This window comes from Dioszegia hungarica (assembly GCF_025882075.1).
Source record: "Dioszegia hungarica strain PDD-24b-2 chromosome Unknown MKK02contig_15, whole genome shotgun sequence".
Classification (NCBI taxonomy): domain Eukaryota; kingdom Fungi; phylum Basidiomycota; class Tremellomycetes; order Tremellales; family Bulleribasidiaceae; genus Dioszegia; species Dioszegia hungarica.
The window spans coordinates 1-22,781 of NW_026515772.1; the positions used below are offsets into that span (position 1 = coordinate 1).

At 57.3% G+C, this 22,781-nt stretch overlaps 8 protein-coding genes across 8 annotated transcripts; 4 read left to right on the forward strand and 4 right to left on the reverse strand.

The window, feature by feature from the left end:
* Nucleotides 1-16: 16 nt before the first annotated feature.
* MKK02DRAFT_28101 (uncharacterized protein) lies at nt 17-932 on the reverse strand (the record flags this gene model as incomplete). Its single annotated transcript, XM_053087488.1, has 4 exons — nt 17-406; nt 470-622; nt 681-765; nt 826-932. Coding segments are annotated over 4 exons (735 nt in total), but the record flags the coding sequence as incomplete, so codon positions are not given.
* A 2,180-nt stretch (nt 933-3,112) lies between these two features.
* MKK02DRAFT_16951 (RIC1-domain-containing protein) lies at nt 3,113-6,923 on the forward strand (the record flags this gene model as incomplete). The annotated part of the gene is made up of 12 exons (XM_053085711.1): nt 3,113-3,256; nt 3,307-3,414; nt 3,464-3,958; nt 4,007-4,263; nt 4,299-4,563; nt 4,598-4,819; nt 4,867-5,100; nt 5,145-5,409; nt 5,460-5,783; nt 5,839-6,347; nt 6,399-6,550; nt 6,761-6,923. 12 exons carry the CDS (start codon nt 3,113-3,115, stop codon nt 6,921-6,923), a joined length of 3,138 nt encoding a protein of 1,045 aa, XP_052944120.1.
* Nucleotides 6,924-7,037: 114 nt separating this feature from the next.
* MKK02DRAFT_34391 (putative serine/threonine-protein kinase orb6) lies at nt 7,038-9,252 on the reverse strand (the record flags this gene model as incomplete). Its single annotated transcript, XM_053088930.1, has 10 exons — nt 7,038-7,062; nt 7,114-7,295; nt 7,342-7,520; nt 7,573-7,660; nt 7,712-8,030; nt 8,090-8,191; nt 8,255-8,394; nt 8,448-8,613; nt 8,664-8,759; nt 8,810-9,252. 10 exons carry the CDS (start codon nt 9,250-9,252, stop codon nt 7,038-7,040), a joined length of 1,740 nt encoding a protein of 579 aa, XP_052944121.1.
* Nucleotides 9,253-9,638: 386 nt separating this feature from the next.
* Nucleotides 9,639-13,150, reverse strand: MKK02DRAFT_34392 (intracellular transporter; the record flags this gene model as incomplete). Its single annotated transcript, XM_053088931.1, has 14 exons — nt 9,639-10,182; nt 10,259-10,476; nt 10,532-10,861; nt 10,929-11,150; nt 11,205-11,464; nt 11,516-11,750; nt 11,805-11,996; nt 12,049-12,123; nt 12,178-12,221; nt 12,280-12,451; nt 12,511-12,708; nt 12,767-12,812; nt 12,876-13,078; nt 13,148-13,150. The coding sequence occupies 14 exons, from the start codon at nt 13,148-13,150 to the stop codon at nt 9,639-9,641; spliced, it is 2,742 nt and encodes a 913-aa protein (XP_052944122.1).
* Nucleotides 13,151-13,462: 312 nt separating this feature from the next.
* On the forward strand, nt 13,463-15,139 carry MKK02DRAFT_16844 (uncharacterized protein; the record flags this gene model as incomplete). The annotated part of the gene is made up of 7 exons (XM_053085695.1): nt 13,463-13,562; nt 13,674-13,977; nt 14,027-14,294; nt 14,345-14,440; nt 14,491-14,663; nt 14,713-14,835; nt 14,884-15,139. 7 exons carry the CDS (start codon nt 13,463-13,465, stop codon nt 15,137-15,139), a joined length of 1,320 nt encoding a protein of 439 aa, XP_052944123.1.
* A 180-nt stretch (nt 15,140-15,319) lies between these two features.
* On the reverse strand, nt 15,320-16,363 carry MKK02DRAFT_37878 (Alpha/Beta hydrolase protein; the record flags this gene model as incomplete). The annotated part of the gene is made up of 1 exon (XM_053089817.1): nt 15,320-16,363. The coding sequence occupies one exon, from the start codon at nt 16,361-16,363 to the stop codon at nt 15,320-15,322; it is 1,044 nt and encodes a 347-aa protein (XP_052944124.1).
* Nucleotides 16,364-17,182: 819 nt separating this feature from the next.
* Nucleotides 17,183-19,559, forward strand: MKK02DRAFT_16764 (uncharacterized protein; the record flags this gene model as incomplete). The annotated part of the gene is made up of 2 exons (XM_053085682.1): nt 17,183-17,833; nt 17,877-19,559. 2 exons carry the CDS (start codon nt 17,183-17,185, stop codon nt 19,557-19,559), a joined length of 2,334 nt encoding a protein of 777 aa, XP_052944125.1.
* Nucleotides 19,560-20,165: 606 nt separating this feature from the next.
* On the forward strand, nt 20,166-22,020 carry MKK02DRAFT_37880 (uncharacterized protein; the record flags this gene model as incomplete). The annotated part of the gene is made up of 2 exons (XM_053089818.1): nt 20,166-20,217; nt 20,834-22,020. The coding sequence occupies 2 exons, from the start codon at nt 20,166-20,168 to the stop codon at nt 22,018-22,020; spliced, it is 1,239 nt and encodes a 412-aa protein (XP_052944126.1).
* Nucleotides 22,021-22,781: the final 761 nt, after the last annotated feature.

Below are 22,781 nucleotides of genomic sequence, written 5' to 3' on the forward strand. Positions count from 1 at the left end.
CCAGCAGCCCCGCCACCGCCGTGCCGTGGAAGTTGCAGGTAGAGTACGGGTCGTCGTCCGGCACGGCGGTGTTGCTGCCCGTAAAGGCGTCCCCAACAAAGTCGTACCCCTTCTGCACCTTGCATCCAGGCGTGCGGAAGCAGGAGCCGAAAGAGGGGTGGTTGTAGTCGATGCCGGTGTCGATGATGGCGATGTTGATGCCTGATCCGGTGTTCTTGTTGCGGTGGACAAGGTCCGCCTGGATCATGGGGAGTTGGGAGTAGGTGCTGTAGTGGCCGGAGTCGGTAGAGCGGGAATGAAGGGACGCAGAGGAGTTCTTAGCGGAAACGGGGACCGGGTTTGAGGACGATGAGATGTCGAGAATTTTGGGTGATGGAAGGTCGACACGAGAAACAGTATAGATGTTCTAGCGCGTCAGCGTCACTTCTGGCTCGTCTCGAAGACACCAGATCTGCCGGTATGAACTCACTAGAACCCCTTCGGCCGACGACAACTTGTCCAGATCGCCCGCCGAGGCTACCTGAACCGACGCGCCCACAAAAGTCCCCTTGCTCTTGTATTCGGCGTGGATGTCAAACGCGACATCCCGCTCCTTCAGGTGCTGGTAGAAGCGCTCGTGTGGCTGGAAGGTCAGCTATTCTCATGTTTGGTCTACGGACCAGAAACACGGGCCGACTCACGTCGTGATCCCGTTTGGCAAGACCAGCTTGTTGGAGATGCACCGATGTATCAAACTCGACGATGTACCGATTGGGAGCGATGAGTCTGGCATGTCAGCTACGCGGTAAGGGTGTCTCGAGCAAATCTGATAGTCCAGAGACTCACTCGTCTGACTCTGGTCGCACGGCGATGACAGCGCCGCCGGCACCGGCTGCCCGAGCTGAAATTGCGAGAGACAGGATCGCGCACAGCGCTTGGGGGAGGGATATCATTATAGTCGTTTATATCGTGCAAGTTCGTCGATGTGTTCTAAGGTCAAGATTGAGGGTGCGGACGGATTTGGCTCGGAAGCGTTGCAGGCACGAGAGAGCGTGGTAGCAAAAGAGCGTGTTTGGCGAGCCGGCGCCGATGGGGAAGGAGGTGGAGAGGGGGCGAAAGCAGCCTTGACAGCTTGACCTGCTATACTATTTGCGAGATAGAGTACAGACGAGAAGCCGTCAGCTTGCTCAGGCATCAGTGCTCGCTCCCCTGTGCAAGACCTCGAGCCAAAGTTACGACGTGCAGCCATAAATTGGGCGGATCTGATGCTGGCCAGCGGCGATCTGATAGTGCCTGAACATCCCTGATCTGAAACGCGTGCTTGGCAGACCGTGACGAAAATCAGTCGCGTCTGGCTAAGTGGCGTGAGGCGAACTACCTTTCCCAGCCCTCTCTCTAAACGTACAGCTAGAAGCGCGGTCCTTCCAGCCTGTAGCTCATAGCGCATAGCGTCAGCCCTCTCGGAGCTACGAGGGTGCGAGACATGCGCTACGACTTGCAGCATCGGGCCAGCAAGACTGCAGTTAACATCGAGAGCTGATCAAGAGACGCGTCCGATATCGTTTACGGCATGTCCATGTGATCCATGTGAAACGCGAACTTTTGGCTGGTGCCAGATCTGTTGAACCTACCTGAACATGACATGCCCCATCTTCCTATTCCTGAACGTATTGTGAGCCTTACGACCTGCATGAGATGGTGCCTGGATGGCAGAATGACAGTAGAGTCGACAGATCGCGCTGCATAGCGGACTATACCAATAGCTGTTCACTTTCACACTCACAATCCTCCAGTAATCCCCTTGGCCCGTACTGACCCCTCGTCGCCTCTGCACCACCCGACTCGACCTCAAGCAACATGCTGGCCCGACTATGGTACTCGGTCTGCCTTCTGGCCTCGTCGCACATCCTAGCATTGTCGCTCGGCACTGCCACCTCGAACGTAGAGGTTATCTCAAACGGCGCGCGGGTCAGACAGGCCTCTTCTCCGAAGCAGCCAGAAAGAATAGGGACGCCAAGATATCGTTCGTGCCTTCCAGCTGAGAACGGTAGTCTAGTAGCTGACTGTCAGATGCCTTTCAGCCTCGCGCGTCCGAGCGGAGCGGTACGCAGAACACTGTCATGCAGGCGACTTTAGGCGGTATGGGTCGGCGAGCAGGCGAAACGTATATCGCATTTGACTCTGGGAAGAATGCGTTCAGAGTCACATCCGTGAGCCTCTTCCATCTGCGGCTGGATCGAACGAATGCTCGTGATCTCGAGCTAATCAAGCAGAACGTGGGAGAGGCAGCCACTTTCGCGGTGCCCGCGTCAACGACGGTATCCACTCAGGTCCGGCTGTATACCTCGGATGGACTATACTACTTCGGGGCAACAAGCGGGCCGTCAAGTACCACATCATCATCGTGAGTACTGTCTCTCAAACGGCAAGGTACTCAAGCTGACAGAGCAGATCTTTCCTCATTCGTGGCGTCAAGACAAGCGACCTCGGTTCGCCGGCAGACCATCAAACCCAAACGACCATATGGTCCTACGCCGGAATTCCGGGAGCCCTCACTGGGTCTTTCTCCGCCCTCAAGACCTCATCCCCTCTCTACCTCTCTATCGACCCCAGCAACTACATTATCGGCTCCTCCACCCCGCCGGACGCTTCAACTCGGGTTTCGCTCTCCCTCGTCAGTATCGACTCGCTCGGCGTGTCCATCACGACAGCGACGGCACCGGCGGACGACGGTACTGCCCCGGCAGATACGAGCACGGACACGGATCTGGGCGTGATCGATGCTGCTCTCAATGCCGGGGCGGATGGGGATGAGGCGGCGCTATTGAAGTTGATGCAGTGCTTGACGGGGGAGCTCACGCCGGAATGTGAGGCTCTGTTGGCGTCTTTGGGCGTACCGGAGCAATAGAGATTTCGTGAGACGTTTGGGTAGGCTCCATGGCCAGAGATGTAATGCTAGTCATGAGCTGCGCTCACGCCCTTCTTTGTGGTGGGTCACGAGCTTCCATCTGGACCACAGAAGAGCCATCGCGCCATAGCCTTGCTACAGCTGCGATGCCGGCATGGGTCATCCGAGCTCCAGCCGAGACAAGGTGATAAGATAGCGTTGTCCACCTACTTTGGTATCACCAGCATGTACTGGCCAGTGACAGCGGCAAGGCTACTCAGTCTTCCTGCTCCCCTGGACCATGAGCCAGTAATACAGCTTCGCCAAAACAGGAAGGGGAACTTCTTCGCCTCGCTCTCAAAGTCGAGTCTAGGCGTTTGGGATGTTCGAGTGAGCACTAGCAGCTCGCTTGACCGAGGGAGCTTGATGCTAATCATCAGCCTACGGTCCTACAGGCTTGTCTGGTACGCTCATCAAAAAGCCTAGAGCGGTGGGGCGCCAATCAGGACGTCTTCTGGGCGCATGACGGCCGAGGCATTTTCATCCTGGTCAGTCATCTAAAGGTGTCATTGGCTTTGTTCGTAGCTGATCTCATAGACCACTACGTCTCACCTGCTGTTGTATCAGCTCACACCGACTGCTCGAGCTGCTTACGCTCATCCCCCATCGTCTCTCTTCCCGGCCAACGGCGGTCCCGGTGAAGGCGATGTTCTCATGGGCTGGACTCTGCGCTCCCTCGGTGCAGCTTTCATCATGGGCCACCCTCAATCCCTCTTCGCTCAGTCACATTCGCTCCTCATCACTCTCAAGAGCCCGCCTTCGATCCTCACCGTGCCCTACCCTATCCCTAGCCAGCTTATCGCACCACCGAACTCTCACTTCCCGCCTCCGCCGCTGGACGGGGATGGGCCGGAACAGGACGAGTGCGAGATCTGGGATCTGGTGAAGGCGAAGGAGTGGATGCAGTGTCAAGGGGCACCGCCGGTACCGCTCTCTATCAAGCTCTCGAGGACGCCGGGTACGCCGGTCCTATACACGATGGTGATGGATGATGGGCGAGTATGGGGTATGCACACGGTGACCAGGAAAGCGGTAGGTTCAATCCCTCGGGACGCCACCATACTCGGGCTGACTGTGCAGAGTACGCCAATATCTAGCCCACTGAATACACTACCCCTATCACCGGCAGCGTCTCACTCCCAACCATTGTCATCCAAGTTCACCGGTGTCGCGATATATCCCCCTCAACCGCGCAAGGATCCTGCCGCAAGCGGTCTGCAAGCCCTCGGGCTGTACGAGAAGGACGCCGAGGCTGCTCAATCTACAGCAGATCTAGACAAGGCTGTGACTGCCGCCGTCAACGGGAAATTTGGTCTGGTAGCAGTCGGTACAGCTGGGTAAGCTCATGTGCATCCCCCTTACTGACATTCAGAGGCAACATCAGCGTCATCTCTCTCCCAAACTTCCCTGCCGCTCCTCGAGCATCACATACCCTCGATTTCAAGCACGCAGCAAACCTTCACACGTCTCCTGGAGGCGTCACGTCTCTGTCGTGGACGTCGGATGGGTACGCTTTGGCTGTGGGGTACGAGCACGGATGGGCGGTATGGAGCGTCAGCGGGCGGCTGAACGGCTGGGGTCTCAGCCTGGATAGCGATGCGGTGGATGATGGATTCATGGGCGGTGTGCTGGATATCGTAGGTCCATCCCTTACAATGAAGCTGATGACAGTTCTGGGCACCAGGAAATGTCGAGCTCTTCGCCCTCGCGCATCCCCCTCATCAAATCTATTCAATACCGTTCGCGAAAAGCGCGACAACCGGTCAGCACTCGCCCGATAATACTCGCTATGCCTTCTTGCAGATGGATGATCGGGTCCTGGTGTATCGAGGCGCAGATCAGCCGGACATGAGCGTAATCAACCCAGAGTCGGACGTTTGGCAGCATATCAAGGTGAGTTCTCAAACGGCCGGAATGCTAGCCAGACAGCTGATGATCAGATACCAAGCGACTACATTTCGATCAATTGGCCAATCCGGTATGCGTCCATATCGACAGATGGGACGCTGATCGCCATCGCCGGTCGAAGGGGCTTGACCAACTACTCCACTGTCTCGGGCAGGTGGAAGCTATTCGCTGATGAAAGGCAAGAAAAAGACTTTGTCGTCCGGGGTGGGCTGCTGTGGTTCCACCACGTCCTAGTAGCCGCTATCGAGGTAGACAAATCATACCAGGTGAGTTCCCCGCTAGTATGCCCTTTCTTTGCGCTGACGATCAGATTCGGCTCTTCTCTCGCGATTTTGATCTGGCAGACGTCAACATTCTACACTCGCAGATCTTACCTTCGCCCGTGCTCGTCATGTCGCTTTTGGACAACTCGCTCCTCGTCTACACAGCCGACAACACACTATACCACTTTCTGATCGTCCCTACCAAGGACACGATCAAGGTACACCTCTGCGGCAGCATATCCTTCGCTGGCATAGTCCAGGTGCCCAGCCGGGTACGAGCTCTGTCTTGGCTGATCCCAGAAGCCCAGAAACGTAAGTGTGATCCCTCCGTGCCCGAAGAGACGTTCTGACCGAGCTCTCAGGTCTGGGCGATCCCGTGGACGACCTGATCGTAGCGACCATCATCTTCCTTATCGACGGTCGGCTAGTCCTCCTCAGACCCAGGCGAGCCGGCAATGACGAAGTGCGATACGACCTCCAAGTCTTGGCGGATCGGATCGAGTCATACTGGACTCATCTGCACGGGATTGGGACGCTTGAGAACTCGCTCTGGGGCTATGACGGCAAGGGAATGCGGGTATGGCTAGACGCGTTGACAATTGAGGGAACGAGACTGGACGAAGGGAGGGACGCGTATGAGACGGTCAAGGAGAGTGTCTATCTAGATTTGGACTTTTACCCACTTTGTGAGTTGCAGCCTTCACAGAGACCTTGTAGGGGCGTTAGCTGATCATATGCCAGCTATTTTGATGGATAAGGGAATAGTCATCGGCGTAGACTACGAGACCTCGACCCGGTCACTCCCCTTCAACCTTTTCAAGATCCAGACCGGAACCCACCTCTTCCTACCCCAATTTATGCGATATCACCTCTCCAATACCTCCGGCTCCCCGCTACATCGCGCTCTAACGTTCGCATCCAATTACTCGTCCATCGTATACTTTGCGCACTCGCTCGAAATCCTGCTTCACTCGGTCTTGGAGGATGAGCTGGACAACGCGGAGGTGGATATTCCCGGCACTCCGGGACAGCTCCGACGCACGATCGAGTTTCTGGATCACTTTCCCGAGGCGATGGATGTTGTGGTAGGGTGTGCGAGGAAGACGGAGGTCGACCGCTGGGAGAAGCTGTTTGCGATTGTCGGGAGTCCGAGGGAGCTCTTTGAGCGGTGTTTGGAGTTGGGAAAGTGGCGGACTGCTGCGAGTTACCTCTTAGTACTGCAGAACTTGGAGGAGCTGGACGATGCCAAGGTGAGCTACACTCTGTGCGAAGCGAAAAAGATATCTCGGCTGATATTGCAGGATGCAATCCGGCTTCTACGCCTAGCGATCGAAGCGAAGGAGTACCATCTCTCGAAGGAGCTCCTCCGATTCCTGCACTCCATCGACGAGTCCGGTGCGGCACTACGGCAAGCCATTGCAGATGTCGGAATCGTCCAAGGGGAGGCACAGCAGTCTGCACCGACTTTCGAGATTAGCCAACCACCACGAGACCCGTCTCAAAGAGGAGAAGTACCCGGTACTGCTGCCCCTCCATCCCAGGCTTCGTACAGTGAGACCAGCCTGGGCGCTACACCAAATCTCAGCTCCAGGTCATCACAAGTCTCAAGCCCGGACCCGAACATCGCCCGTCTCGTGCAGATTCGCAACGTCGAACGCGTGAGCTCGCCCTTCCAGCTCAGCTCGCCACGTCTGTACGAGAGCCCTCCGTCCCCAAAGACGGTCATGGTCGGCGCGCAAGCAGGTAGTCCAATGGCGGTAGTGGGACAAGGAAGGATGGCGGATGCGCCGCAGGTGCCGGAACATGAGGATGATGGAGACGTATGATCTTGGAAATGGGCACTGTGCCGATGCATCTCATCCCAGGCTTGAGCCAAACGTAAGCCTCAAGTACACCACTGCTCTCCTCCTCCATCGGTCTCGCTCGTCCTGCAACAGTCCTTACAACATTTCGTACCTCCTGAACCTGCACGAATATCAGCTCACGTTCCTGCAAAAGACGAGATGCGTAACTCACGTATACCCCAAGAATGCCAGATCCTTCTTTGCGTCCGCCCCCGACTCTGGGCCTGTGGGCATCTCGGATGCCTGGTCCAGCTCGTCTGTAGGGAAGTAGGAGGTGTCGGTGATGGACCGCAGATGGGGGACAAAGGGGGCATCGATATCGCGGATCGTTGCCCAGTCTACGCCGTAGAAGAACTATGAAGTCAGCTTTCCGCTGCTGATTGTGCGTCTGACAGCTTACCGGATGGGCCTTGAGCTGCTCCACGGTGTATCGCCTGTCTGCCTCGCACAGCATCCTGCGAATAAGGTCTTCTGCTTCCCGGCTGAGATGAACGTCATCCGGGAAGAAGAGGTGAGATCGCCATTCGATGATCTTGCGGTAGACATCGTGCGCGTTCTCGGAACAAAAAGGGGGGTAGCCTTTGCATTAGCTGTAGTTCTCAAAGAATTCAGACGGTATTATCCAGCTCACCAACGAGACATTCAAACATGATCGCACCGAGAGACCACCAATCGCATTCCTTCCCATAGCCCTGTTGCAAGAAGATCTCGGGTGAAATCTGGCTTGTCAGCTTATTCACCTTATCGACGGAACAAGGTATCCAACTGACATAGTCTGGAGTTCCGACCGTCGAGTACGCCAACTTCCGTCTGTTGGCCTTCCAAGTCGCAATATCGTTCTTGCTCGTCATGGTCAGGTTGATGGCGTTGACCATGACACTATTGCGCGCGCCCGCCGCGCCACCTACACCCGTCCCGCTCTGCTGTAGCGAAGCGCGGTTGTTGGTGGTCGCGTTTGGGTCGCCAGTGCCGAGGAGGCGCTGATAGTAGGCGGAGTCGTGTTGCTTGTGGAAACCGGTCGAGAGGCCGAAATCGGATAGCTTGATATGGCCGAGACTATCGATGAGGATGTTGTCGGGTTTGATGTCACTGAAATGGTCAGCTATCTGGTTGTGCAATGCGCAATCCAAAGCCGCCAGCTGACTAACCGATGGATGAAGCCCAAGTTGTGGACCGCCTCGATGGCCAAGATACATTCCGCCATATAGAACTTAGTGACGTCTTCCGAAAAGGTATCGTACTTGATCAACCTGCCAGTTTAAGCTTGCGATATTGAAGCAGCAGAGCCCCCTGCTGTCAATTGGTCAACTCACATAGTCATCAAGTCTCCTCCAGGTAAGAACTCCATCACCAAGTACAAGTACTGGCTGTCCTGGAACGAGTAGTAAAGCTGAACGACCCAGGCAGAATTACTCTCAGCCAGGACATCACGCTCGGCTCGTACGTGTGCAAGCTGCCTGTATCAGCTTACGGCTCGTAGGCTCTCAGCGCGCCTGACTAGCTCACCTGATCCTTCTTGAACATTTCATTCTTCCGCAATGTCTTCATGGCGTAGATCTTGCCCGTATCGGCCTTCTGCACGAGCCTGACTTCTCCGAAGGCGCCTTTACCGATGACTTTGACGGTCTTGAAGTCCTCGAGTCCAATACGGGTCCGGCGGAGTCGAAGATAACTGAAACGGTCAGCTACATCCGAGGGATAACAACACGGCATTCAACTCACTTGCTCTCCCTTCTTCCCAGAGCTAGCAATTGCCTCGCCTTGAGAGTATCAGGCGTGGACACCTCTGCGGCTAGCTGCTTATCCAGCGTCGTACGCCTACATCATCAGCACACGCCCTTCCGCACTCGACGTAGACCCGAACTCACCTCTCCTTCCTGCCCACTACACCCTCTACTGCCTCCTTATAAAACAGCTCAAGCTTCATCTTGGCCGCCATCGCCTTCCCAGCCGTGTTCTCCCCAAACAGTGCCGGCTTTCGCTCGAAATACACATAGTCCGGGCCCTTATCGCCCGACGCGCCAGACACGGACCCACCAGACGTTGAGGGATGGAGCGCATTACTACTTCCTCCCTGCTGCTGTTGCTGCTGCTGCTGCTGCTGCTGATGCTGTGACGAGGGGACGTTACCGCCGCCGGTGTTGGAGCCGGGTTGACCGAGGTTGTTCTGGGCGAGTTGGGGGAGGGGCGGGAGCGGGGACGATCGGCCCATTCCTTGCGCTTGAGCTTGCGCTTGGGCCTGCTGCGCTTGTGAGGTCGGATAGGAGGGCCCGGGCTGGCCGCCTTGTTGCTGTTGGGGTCGGTAGGACATAGTGTGCGGTCGAAAGGTGTGGAATGCGGAAGGATGGGTGATGAGAAGTGGAGCCCTGGAACGCTAGGCGGGGAAGGGGTATTGAGCGGGGGAACGAGGTCCGAGTGGACAGTTTCTATGCTTCCTTTTCGCGCAGTCCTGCGCAAGAGATAGGCGATACTAGCGGGGCCTCCTTGTTGTTACGTTGCAGATAAGCTATATGCAATGCAGAGTGCCAGATGGGAGGAAGAGGGTCCCACAACGCGTCGGTGCATTCCTCGCTAATTAAGCTCTCTCGATTCCCTTTTGTGGCACTTTTAACGCGTTTCAGACAATGACGTAGAGCACATGATGTTCCCCCTAGCTCAGCTCCTGGGTGACATGCATCCAACATCTACGGCCTAGGCCTATACTACGCCCCCGCCCCTCCTACTCGTCGCGTTCCCCTTGTATGGATTCCGCTCGGCATCACCTATTGGACCTTTACTCGCTTGACTCCGGGTAACCCTTTTCGGTGTGTCCAGACCGGCCGGCGCATCGTAGCTATGCCTGGATGGTGCAGCTGCAGGTATCCCGCCCGATCGAAGGATAGGTTGCGGTGGTGGTGGAGGCAGAAAGTCAGGTGCGTCCTGCCACGTTGCGGAAGAGGGATGGGGGAGGAAAGTGGCGCGTTGCTGAGAGGGCGGGGAGTGGTGGCTTTGCGGAGGGGGAGCGCGGGATGGCGGGGGAGAGGAGGTGTAGCCTGAAGGCTGGTGGTAGGATGGTTCCGGCTGATATTGTCCATGGCGTGATGGTGAGGGCTGTTGATGATCCGAATATGATGGCTGGTCATGCTGTTGCTGATGATATTGTTGCTGATGGTGTTGTGGCTGTTGCTGCTGATGTTGCTGAGGCGGCTGCTGAGGACGTTGCTGTCCGACTCCCATCTGCTGCATCCCATTCGTGATTTGCCTACATGAGTCAGCTTAAACTCTCAGAGCCTCGAAACACAAAAATGAGCCCATGGACTATAGAGATCGTAGCTCACCCAACATCCGCTCTCCGCGAGTTCAAGAACTGCCCACACGCCACCTTGAACCCCCTCAATATCTCTGACAGATTATTGTAGAACCCCACACCTTCCGTGAGATTCTCAATCAACTCGCGCCATTTCCAATACGCCATATCCATCTCTTGTAGTGCCTGCTCGCGAGCTCGGACGCGAGGGTCGTCTTTCCGCTCAGAGAGGAACGTCTCGTTTTGTACCTGTTTTTGTCAGCTGGTCTGCACTATACTCGGGCGGCAAGACTAGGCAGCTCACTCTGATTCGCTCCAGCAGAGCCTCCTGCTTCCCACCCTCCCTCGCCATGTCCGCTCGTACTCCTTCATACTTCTCCAAAGCCTTCTCGAATATGCCCTCAAACCACTCGGGTTTTACATCGCCACTACCTCCATGCGCCATCCGGCTCGCCTCAGCCAGTACTTGCGGTCTGATATCGTCCCCATGCGCCAGGCCTCGTGCCTCCTGGATGATCCGGAGTCGATTCGCTATTCGGTCGTCTAGCTCCTCGAGCGAGGCACGAAGCGGGCGGACAGACGAGGGGAGTGAGGTAGGCGAAGTCGTGGAGGGGATGTAGTCTTTCAGGTCGTCCTGCTGTTTCAGCTACAGCCCTGTGGTCACCGCGTGGTGCATGGTCAAAGGAACATTATCAGCTCACCTCGTCTGCCAATACAGCTATTCTCGACTCCCATTCCTCCCATTTCCTCCTCACCGTCGCATCGCTATCCCCAGCGGCTTTCATCGTAGACTCGTACTGCTGGGCAGTCTGGATCAACCCCGAATTAGCAATATGTGATGGCGGTCTCGAGTTGGCCATGTCAGGTCGTCGCTCGAGTAGGGTATCATATTCTGTCGCCTCCTCATCTAGGATGTCCATGGCCTATAGGATGTCAGCTCGCTGCCAAGAACTTACCATGTTGGGTGGAAAGCTGACCTCTTCGAGCTGTTTCCGGTTTGCCTTTGACAGCCTCGCCACCTCATCCAGCAACCCCTCGATCCGCCTTGTGCCACCGCCAGCATCTGCCTCCTCCGCCTTCTTCAGCAGACTAGGCGGGAGTCCGACCGGCCTGTCTAGGGCTTGGATCGTCCCTGGTAGGCTGAGCGATTGGAGTGTGCTCGCTGCTAGGCCATCCAGCTCTTCTCGCCGACTATCGAGCTCTCGGACGAGCGTATCTTTCCGATCGTCGTAAACGCCTACAGTGTCAGCGCTTTCTCCGCAGAAGCAATCCGAGCGAAGGAGCTCACTGAGCGCCAGATGGACCCCGTACGGTACCAGCCCACTGAACAAGGGTCCGATCCCCGCTCCGCCTTTCATCAACCATTCGACCGGCTCAGCGATCTCGTGTGGCGTAGCGAGCTTGACCATGCCGGCGCCATTTATCGGGTCGAGCTGGTTGGCAGGTGGAACGGGCGAGACGTATATCAGATCGTTCTCTCGTGTTGCTCTTTCGAGAGCGGTCTTGACTGCGTTTTGGAGATCCTATCCAGTCAGCTTTCGAGTGTCTGCCCATGTACCCTAGACGAAGCAGCTTACCTTCAGGTCGCTCACTACCGAATCCGCCACTCCTCTTGTATTGCTCAATCCCTTCTTCGCCAATCCCTCCGCAACTCTCAATCTGGATATCTCCACCCCATACCGCGATTTGTTGACGTCGTCCTTGGACATGCGATACTGCGCGGCCGCTTCGAAATGGAGCTGCTTGATGGTGATGTGGGTGGTCCAATTCTCGGTTATCAGCTTGATTTCAGGATTGAGCCTTGCGAAATGGGCAGCTCACTGTTGGCAAGAAGGCTGCGGATGGGTATTCTGGATTATTGGCTGATGTCAGGGCGGATTTATAGTATTCCGATACCTATAACATGAGTCCAGCTGTCCTCACTGACTTCTGGCAGCAGGATAAGCTCACCTTCATCGACAGCTTTGCGACTATCGGATCTTTGTACGATCCCTCTGCGCGGAGTGAGCTGCTGGAAGACGCCACGCTCAGTTCTCGTCCTTGCCAACTCACGCATGACTGCTTGTTGCCAGAAACATTCTTGTGCCTGAGCAAGCATAAACTCCCGCACAGCAGCGAGGAATGACTCGGTCATATCGTATCCCGCAGCATTTGGGGTCGGAAGCTCGTTCTTCAGTGTAGGGAGCACCGAGGTGATCAAGAACGACAGGACGCCGGCTGCGGACTGATGGTATGTCAGCTATGCTGCCATGCTCTCACACACACGCGGGTCATTCAACTGACCGTGAGATACCCCAGTGCCCGCTTTATGCCCTCTAGCTCAGCTCGTCTCTCCGCGGCTGCCATGCTAGCGTAAAGAGCGGCCACGTTGAACAGCACCGCGGCTCGTTCGAATGTGAGTGAGTTGAGGGGCATGGGTGCGTCGGGGGTGATGGAGAAGGCAGGGGGAAAGGGTGTATGATAAGAGAAGGCGACGCCAATCTGTACGTATGAGCTTGATCCGGTCTGACCTCTCAGTCGTACGACGCTTTCAGCTCACATCTCGAGGGAATTTGGTGACCAGGAAAGCCAGCTGAGCGTGATATCTAAAGAGTCAGCATTACCCCTCGGGTATCGCTTTGGCACAGCTAGTGTAGATAAGGACTCACCTCATCAGCCCCTTGACACCCTCCGGATGCGCTTCTCCCTTTCCCTCCACCCATTCCCTCCTCAGCGCCACAAATTGCTCCACGTCCCGCTTGAACGCCTCGGGGTGAGCATCCCGGAAGTTGTTGGTTATGTAGCTCAGAATCTTGGGTCCTAGGTCCGGGATAGGCGTGGCGCGCTTCGTAGGGAGAGGGAGGAAGTTGGACTGTTGTTGTGAGCTGTACTCTAGACAAAGGTGGAGGGAGGGGATGGACGAGGGGGCTGAGGGACATACCATGGTCGCTGTCCCCAGACAGTACCGGCTACAACAGACTTATCTCTGCAGGTGAAGCTCGCAAGCCAAGCGATGAGTGAGTAAGTGTCAGTGATATGTACAGAACGTCAGAAAGGTGCTTGACGCTACCGCTTTACCCTCCTTCGTCACCGTCATCACTGTTCGCGACGTCCGTGCGTCATCCAAAAGTCAATCGTTGCCCGAGCACGTCCAGCTAGTCCTTTTCCCTTCACACATCGTCCTTCGCAGAGCCGAACTCCCTCAAAAAGGCACATCAACAAGGCACATCAACCACCCTCAAGGAGAGGTGTGGAGATGTCACAATCACCTCTGCAGCGCTCAACGCGCCGGTCCCTCCCAGCCTTCGCGCACACTCCCTCTCGACTCTCCAAACCCGCTTCTTCGTCAGACCTCGGTTCTCTCGCTCGGGCCCGCAAGTCCCGCTTCGCCGAGCCAGTCCCAGACACCGACACTCCCTCCTCTTCTCACTCTGATGCCCCTCTCGACTCTGAGCGAGAACGAAGAGCTCCTCGCGCCTCCACGTCCAACTCCACGTCATACGCTACCCCGCCTCCCGCCCGGCTGCAGTACAATGAAGAAGCCAATCTTCGCCGGACACCTATCTACTATTCTCCGCAGGCGCTATCTACTCCTCCAGCGGGTTTGAGCAAGAGCGCGAGTATACCGTTCGATATGGCCGCAAGTGCCAAAGCTGCGCGGACAGCTGCGGCGTCTTCGTCCACACGGGATATGGGCGTTGACGGAGATGGCGGCGCAGGACCAAGCGAGAAGAAGAAGCGCTTCGTCCGTCAGAAATCTATATTCCAGCGGTAAGCTTTCGCTTTCATGATGTTCTAGAGCAGAAAGCTGACTGGGCAGAATCGCAGACTACCCTCAACACGTCGTCGACATGTTCCTCCTCCTCTCCCCTACTTCCATGCTCGATCTCCTTCCTGATGAGCGGTACGCCCACCCCATCGTGCTCGGAATACAGGCTGTCCACTTCTTATGTACGGCGTCTTTCTGGACGTCCAAAGCCGAGGAGACGAGTATACTCCGGTCGAGTGCTGAGCGGCGGGGTGTAGGCGGGAGGTGGGGCAAATGGGAGGACGAGCAGCGGAGTCAGCGGTTCCTTGGTGGCTGGGGGGTGAGCTTGAGGGTGCTGAGACTCGGGACTCGGGAGAGCTAACATATCAGGTGTTCGTGTTCACTCTGCTCCTCTTCGCGCTCGCATCGGCAAATGCGATCTACCTGTTCTCGCGCTTCCGGACATACGATATGCAGCTCCGCTCCGTTAGTTGGGTTGCCTGTCATCGCATGACAGACAAAAGCTGACCGGGTAGGCTCAAGAGACGCCCGTGTCTCCCCATGCTTCAAGTGTCAAATCCCCGAGATCCACATCCTCCGATGACCCATTCACCCCCGACACACCGGCCGAGCGGAAGGATGAAACACCTGGCATGAAGGTCGCCAGGATAGGTTGGAAAGTCACAGTCTTCCTTGTCAAGGGTTCATAGTGAGTTGCTGCTCTGTGATGTTCACGCTCTGCCTCAGCTGACATCTAGTGCTGCCATCCGCTCGATGCTGGGTCGTCCGTCTAGCGGTCCGCCCCAGGGATACGCAAACGAAGACCGCATTCAGTCGCTGAGAGTATGGGATCCCCCAGATTTCTGCCTTGCGTTCTTCTGGTAAGCTGATGGACGCGATGGGGCTGCGCATCCGAGCTGACAGTCCAGCGCCTACCCTCCTACAGCCCCCCTCCAAACCCACCTCCTCACCCCCCTTCACCCGCTCCTCACCCCCTTACTCCACCTCACATCCGCCCTCCTCCTCTCGTACCTCTCGCAGCACTTCCGCCAGCTCGTACGCGACCGGATGGTACTCTCTGCCGAGGTGATGCGGGAGTATGACCGACGATTTGTGTACAAGCGGGTGTTTGCGAGTAGGGTGGATAGGGCAAGTCAGACGGAGCAGGCCGAGTCGGTGTGGTAGTTGACGACTTTTCACGAGGAGTCACGCGGGCGATGGTAGTAGCGCAGACGGCCTATGTACATGCTACTACATTACATCTATCTCAGTCATCTATACACAGGCCATATTTATCAACTGTCCGTATCCTCTATATCATACCAACAGCATAACACCCACTGAATCTCGTGCTACTTTGAGTACCTACGCCGACCATCCCCGCATACTCCTCACCGCCTCCCCATACTCGACCATCACGCTCGGTTTGGGGGTGATGACCGGCGGCTTGTCCCACCCATGCGCCTCCCCCTCCACTTCTCGGAGCACCACCTTCCCCTCTCCCTTCTCCTTCAATCTCCTCGCGAACACCCTCGACTCCTCCGCCAGCATGTCATGCTGACACACCACCAGATGCACCGGCGGGCACTTGTCCAGTAACGCCTCGTCCATCAGGCCTGGGGAGAGCCGGAGGTCTTTCCTCTGTTCCCTCGTCTGCATGGGGTAGATGTAGGACTGGTCGAATAATTGAGTAAGGAAGGCGGGGAGGACGGGATAGTCGGATGGGATCTCCGCGAGCTTCTCGGCGCGGGGCTTGGAGAAGTCTACGACGGGGTAGAAGAGGACGAGGCCGCGTATAGCTCCGCTTGGGATTTGGAGGGACGGGTAGGACCAGTGCGCCGAGGTAGGCTGATGGCAGAGGACCCAGGAGGTGAGGGCGAGGTTCCCGCCGGCTGAAAACCCACTAAGGGTGATGTTTCCAGGATCGATCCCGAACTCCTCCGCCCGTCCTACGACCGCCAGGACCGCATCCGCACAGTCCTCCCCCGGAACAGGGAAAGGCTGTTCTGGCGCCATCCGGTACTCCACCGAGAACACCACCATCCCCAGCTCATTACACACCGTCCTACACCACCGGGAGTCATCCGTCGCCGACCCGATTGTGAACCCCCCACCGTGGTAATTGATCATAGCGCCCGGCTTTGCGCCTGCTACCGCCCCGGTGGACTTGGGACGGTAGATGGAAATCCCGATCGCGTTTTTGACGCGCGATTTGCCAAGGGTGGAGTCGATGTAGATGGTCTGGTCAGGACCGGGAGCGGCAGGATGGGCAGCATTGTGCAGGAGGAAAGCGGGGGCGCCGAGGAGGCGGATTGTGCGTGCCTTCGCGTGGAGGCCCCAGCGGGAGTAGAACCAGGGCTTTGGGGCGGAGGAGGCTGCCTCGCCGGTAGTCTGTGCGGTGGACTGCATGTCGACTGGTGCGGTGAACAGATAGATGAGAGGTCCAGACGACGTACATATGGCCATGGGGGCAGAAGAAGCAGCTGGACGTTTGGCTGAGGCCTGTCCACGTGGGTACGGCTACGTCATAACCGGTATGACGTTATCTGCTTGCGCCTGTCTTCGGCCAAATTTGCTGACGCTCCATGCCTCTCGCTCATGTTGACGTCGCCCTACGATGTTCCTATGACGGATAAGGCCTAAGGACGCCCTCGAGCAAGCCGACCTTCCAATACGGGCCTCTTTAGCGTACTGGCCAAGCAAGATGAGTCAATTGCCGCACAGGGGGAGCTACGAGGGCAAGAAAGACAGCCCGAATTCCGCTCACTAACGACGTCGGTCTTGACTTATCGACGAGGTCATTGCATCACTCCCCTGGTACGAGTCTGATTACTATTCTTGAAGCCGTTGCGCCTTGCTTATCCACTTCGCCACTCAACTGCTTCTATACTTATCACGGCTTCCCGGTGCTGGTTCTACAACCCCACATTGCGGCGCGTCATGACCGAACACGGCCACCCCGTTGACGAGAACCACTCGAAGCCTCTTCATACACGGCTGACAGAGGCTCTCAAGCACCCCTTCTCCTCCCACCGCTCTCGCAAATCATCCGACAGCGAGCAGGGCGGTATCTCGCAAGGCGCGTTGGACAAGCGGCAGGAGAAGGCGGACAAGGCGGAGCGGCTAGAGAAGGAAGAGGAGGAGCGGCTGCAGAAGAGGGAGGAGGCAGATAGGGCGGCGCGAGAGGAGGAGACGGAGGATGAGCGAAATAGGTGGGGAGAAGGGGATATGCGGGATGGCGAGTTGACCACTCTAGATGAGCTAGCGAGCGAGAAGTCGGAGCGGTCCGGAAGGTTTACGGTCCGCGGACGGATCGTACATCAGCGCAAGACGTCGCCGACGCTCATCTTCCTCCTTATCCGGGATACGACACACACCATCCAGTGCGTCCTGAAGCAAGGCGACGGCGTGCCTGAGCACATGATCAAGTGGGCGTCGCAGGTATCCGTCGAGTCACTCGTCCAGATCTCCGGAACACTTCACCGCCCACCCTCACCCATCTCTTCCGCCTCCATCTCCAACCTCGAGCTCCACATCGAGTCCCTACATACCCTCTCCCCGGCTCATTCAGTCAACTATGATAACTACCGCCCGCCCGAGCAAATGCAGCAGCGCCTCGCGCATCGTATCCTAGACCTGCGGCATCCGGCCAACCACGCGCTCTTCCGGATTCGGGCGGCCATCATCCGGGTGTGGCGGAATGAGCTGGACAAGAGGGACTTCCTGGAGATTCAGACACCCAAGTTGCAGCCAGCAGCGACAGAGAGTGGGGCGGAGGTGTTCAAGGTGAACTACTTTGGGAGGAAGGCGTTCTTGGCGCAGTCGCCCCAGCTGGCAAAGCAGATGGCTATCTCCTCGGATATGAAGCGCGTCTATGAGGTGAGTCTTTTATGCGTAGAGACGTGGCTGCAGCTGATATCAGGTCGGTCCGGTGTTTCGCGCGGAGAACTCCAATACCCATCGTCACTTGGCCGAATACACCGGTCTCGACCTCGAGATGGAGATCCGGGAGAGCTATTCTGAGCTCATGGACCTCCTCATCACCGTCCTCGTCGCCATCATCAAGCAGGTGCAGTCCATGCCGGAGCTCGCGGTCGTACGGGAGCGATTCCCCTCGGACGACTTCCTCCTCCCCGACCAGGTTCCCATCATCCCCTTCACCCAAGGTCTCCAGATGCTCCGGGATGACGGGCGGGAGGTGGCCGAGGAGGACCTTTCGACACCAGACGAGATCCGTCTCGGCGAGCTCGTTCGAGCCAAATACCACTCGGATCTGTACGTCCTCGACAAGTTCCCAGCGAACGCTCGGCCATTCTATACCCACCTCGATCCGTCCGATCCCAAATGGACCAACTCGTTCGATATGTTCTTCCGGGGCCAAGAGATCTGTACCGGCGGGCAGCGGGTGACGGATCCGGCGGAACTACGGGAGAAGATGAAGACCGCGGGGGTGATGGACGGGATGGATGAGTACCTTGCCGCGTTTGATGCGGGGGTGGCGCCGCATGGAGGAGCGGGGCTGGGATTGGAGCGGATTGTGTTCCTCCTCCTCAACCTCGGGGACGTCCGGTACGCTACCCTCTTCCACCGGGATCCAAAGTCGCTCCCAGAGAAGCCACCAGCCCTCCCTCATCCCGAGGCGGACACTACTCGGCCTCGGACGGGGAAGGAAGCACCTTCGCTGGAGGCGCTCATACACAACTACGGCGACGCGAGCAATACCGGCTGGCTGGATGCGGACCGGTGGACGATCTGGCGGCATTACAACGGGGCAGCGGTTGCGTACTCGCCGCAGAAGGGGCGGCTGGCGATGATGATTGGGGACCCGCTGTGCGATCGCTCGCAATTCCCCGAGGTCATCGCGGCGTTCTTGGCGGAAATGAAGGAGCAGGATCTTACGCCGATATGGATGCTGGTCAGCGAGGGCGTGCAGGAGGTGCTTGCGCGTCAGCACAATATGCGGACATTTACATGTGCCGAGGAGCAGCGTCTGGACGTTGATGAGAATCCGCCCGAGGTGGATCAGCAGGCGGTACGCAGGGCGGAGAGGGACGGTGTCAAGGTGCACGAGGTGACGCTGGACGAGGGTTTCATCTCGCGTGCCAACCGCGAGATCGAGCGGTGGACGGAGGAGAGAAAGCACAAGGGAAAGCAAATGTACATGACGGAGGTGCGACCATTCGTCGATCAGGCGCATCGGCGATACTTTGCCGCAGAGAAGGACGACCAAATCTTCTCGCTCGTCGTTCTCGCCCAGCTCAGCCCGGCGCACGGCCACCAAGTTAAATGGGCCCTCGACTTCCCCGGTGCCCCTTCCGGCGTGATCGACGTGACGGTCGGCAAGGCGCTCGAGGCGATCACTGGACCCGTCACGTTTGGCGCGGGCGCGAGCGAGAGCCTGCAGCCCGGATTCAGGATGCATGGTGCGAGGGCCAAGATGATGAGTCGTACGTACGCGAGTATCGCGAGTACGATGGGGCTGCGGAAGAAGACGGGATTTAGGGAGAAGTTTGGCGCTCAAGGGGAGTCAGTGTACATCTGTTATCCCAAGAACGGGCTCAGTGTGAGGGATATGAGGGAGATGGTGGCGTTCTTTGAGGATTGATAGGTGGCGAGGTCTGACTTATGGACCATATTTGTATCTATAGTCGTATGCGGGGTGCGTAATCGACAAGACTGCTTAAATGGTCTGACTGTATGTAGTGTGCGAGCAATCCAGTCTACCCATGCAGTAAGTACCCATGCAGCCTGACCTCAACCTCAGGCCTCTGGACTCAGATGCGGCGTTAAGGCCGGTTAAGGAATGAGGCGCAAAGCAGAGCTCAAGCGCTCAAGTTGACTTTCGAAACCTTATATCTGCTCTCTATTTTCATCTTCACTACTCGCGCTGACAAACATGCTCCGCCCGCCGGCCCAGACCCCATGCTTGGCCATACCTATCATGTGGTCACGCTGCCCTAGTCCTAAGCCAGATTGCGAAGTATCAGGACGGCGGGCGATCTTTCGATGGCATCGTCATCAGCCAACCTTCGTCCCTCTCGTCCGGGCCTCACTATCAGCACCGCCATGATTCACTCCGATACGCTCCCCCTCTCTCTCTGAATGGGAATTGGGCGATGAGACCGCAGCCCATGCCGTACCGACTCTCGGCCCCTGTCGCTGGGATGTTGTGTTTCCACGCCCAGGCAGGTTTTGTTTCAGGTGACGCATCATGATTGCGAGGATCGGGGGATTGTTGTCTTACTCGCCTCCTACTAGGCTAGGTGAGTCTTCTTATATCATCTCCTACTCTTTTACTCTCCTTCTATTCTTCACCTCTCCAACACCTTCATTCCTCAGACGACCTATACCTTATACTACCAGCATTAGCTTAATCTTGAGCTGAACATCTCAGCCTGTCAACACCCCATATCCCCGCGAGTAAACAGCGCCCAGCCACCTTCCAGGGTCATCACATAAGTCGCACAGCACCTCTTTGCACATCCACTTCCTATCCCTACTCCATCCACCCCTTCCTTATCGACCGCGCATCGACAGGACCGCAGCAATAACCCAAGGAACATCTGGACGACTAGGGACTGTTGAGCTGTGAGTATTCCTCTCGCCCCCCTCCATTCATTGGCTGTTGCCGTATTGCCACCCCCTCCTCCCTTGCGAGCTTGAGCTCGGACTGATGTCTCAGCCAGTACATCCACGCGTTCATCCCATCCACACGCGTCCTCACGCCAGGACCCGATCTCACGTCCTCCTCGCTACCCAGACTCGACGTCCCCAATTCGGCCGTCCGATAGCCGGTGGCTGGACAGGAAGAAGACTCCAACAATCGAGTCGGTGAGTGCCCAAAGCATCGTCTGCCAGGGACCTCAGCTGATACCACAGAGTGCTCCCACCCCCACGTCTCCCTCTACATCCACCCCCGGTACCCACATTCACTGCACGACCTGCCAATCCTGGCCGATCGTCCATTCCGCCACTTCGCCGGCCCCATCTTCTCACAGCTCGCTGGGACATCCATCGCCCTCGCCGTCATCTACGCATCTACCTCTTCCCTCCATCTACCTTTCACCATGTCGCTGAGGGATTTCACTGCGACCGGCCTCCAACTCACCATCCTCGCCCTCCTCCCGCGTCTGGACCCGACCATCCCCAGACCCTTCCCGCCCCCACGGCGTCTCGGCAGACCCTATCCTCTCGTCATGCACCCCATATACAGCTGCCCGGTGCTTCCCAGCATCGTCGAGGACTCGGACAACGAGATCGCAGTCAGCGAGAAGGGCGATTCTATCCCCACGGTCCAGGCCTTCGCGGCTCATGCCACTGTCAACGGCGGCGGAGACGATAACGCCGCTAGCGACAGCTCTAGCGAATACATCAAGGAGCTCGCTAGCGAGTATGACAGCGACTCGTCGTCGGATAGCGAGACGGAGTGGACGCATCTCAAGTGCGCTCCCTATGCTCCCCCTCGGACGTTACCGGTTCGCACACCCAAGTCGGCTGCTCACCGGGGCCTCAGCCAACAGACAGTCCCAGGGCTATCCAAAAGCGCCTATAGCCCTACCGACAGCACCCTCGTGACCCCGCCGGACAGTCCGCAGCGGGGCGCAGGGGTGACCCGGAATCTCACCTCCGAGGAGCTGCTGGGCAAGGCTCGATGCTGGACGGATGACATCGAGACCATGTGGGTCACACCCATCTCCTCCCGTCGGGAGCGGAAGAAACCATGCTTCGACTGTCTGACGCTACTCTCCTCTCCTCATCGCTGCATCACCTCCGGTCCCCTCGTACCGCACGTCCACACGGCCCGGCGCGACGATACGCCTACCAAATTCGCCGTCCAACCCAAATTACCCCTCATCGTCGAGCACTACAAGGAGTATCACGGTCGCGATAAGCTCCGAGTCAACAAGGGCCCCGCGAAAGTCGGCGTCATAATGGTCGTCGTCAAGGGTCAGCAAGTGCGTGAACCCTTTGGCGGCAATCATTCGGTCGACGATGGGCGCGAGGTGGTTTTCAGTCGGCCAGCCGCGGGTTGGCCTTCGGCACCAACGGTCCGGTTTCTGTCCTAGGTGTGAGCTAGGAGAGGTTGGGGATGGGGCGATGGACCGCGGGACTGGAGCGGAGTGGGTGGGTGGAGGGGTTGGATATCGGCGCGAAAGCAGTCTGTCGGAGACAGATTCATCATAGCCAGTTTTCTCTCTCTTTATTTGTTGTTGCGGTAGTCATAGCCTTTCACTTTGCCTAATTGTACTTCAGACATACCACTTCTTATAATGCTTTGTAGCACTTGCATACCCTACCCCTTGAATCACACCGTTCGCGACCACCGAGCTCGACCAGCTTATGCCGTGAGGTTGTCGCTCCCACCGCATTCCTCGGCGCTCGGATCCGGCATGTCCGCGATGCTTACTGTCCCCATTGCTCTCGATCCTGGCGATGCAATATTGGGCTGACCGCAGCTCTCATTGGACTTCCATGGAACATTGCAGATACTGCCACATCTCACACATCGGACATTACACCCATATAGCCGGGGGGAAAAGGTGCTTCACCCAAACATCCCGCCCCGTCGTCGATCAACATTAACAAGTATTTAAGGAGTTCCTCGGCGGCCAGCCTCTATGTCCGTCGTCCTCTCTTTCTCCATTTGTGCTCTCATCCTTGTTCCGCTCTTGTCACAGGAGCACAACTGCCCTGGCTACCTGTAAGCTCAGGAGCCTCCTCTTGTCTTCCCAACCATCTACCTCCTCCGGATCCGAGTCCCGACTCGCCGCTCCCGACAGACATCAGTCTCCCCTCCCTGGCCTGAGCGGCAAGGCGCTCCTTGAAA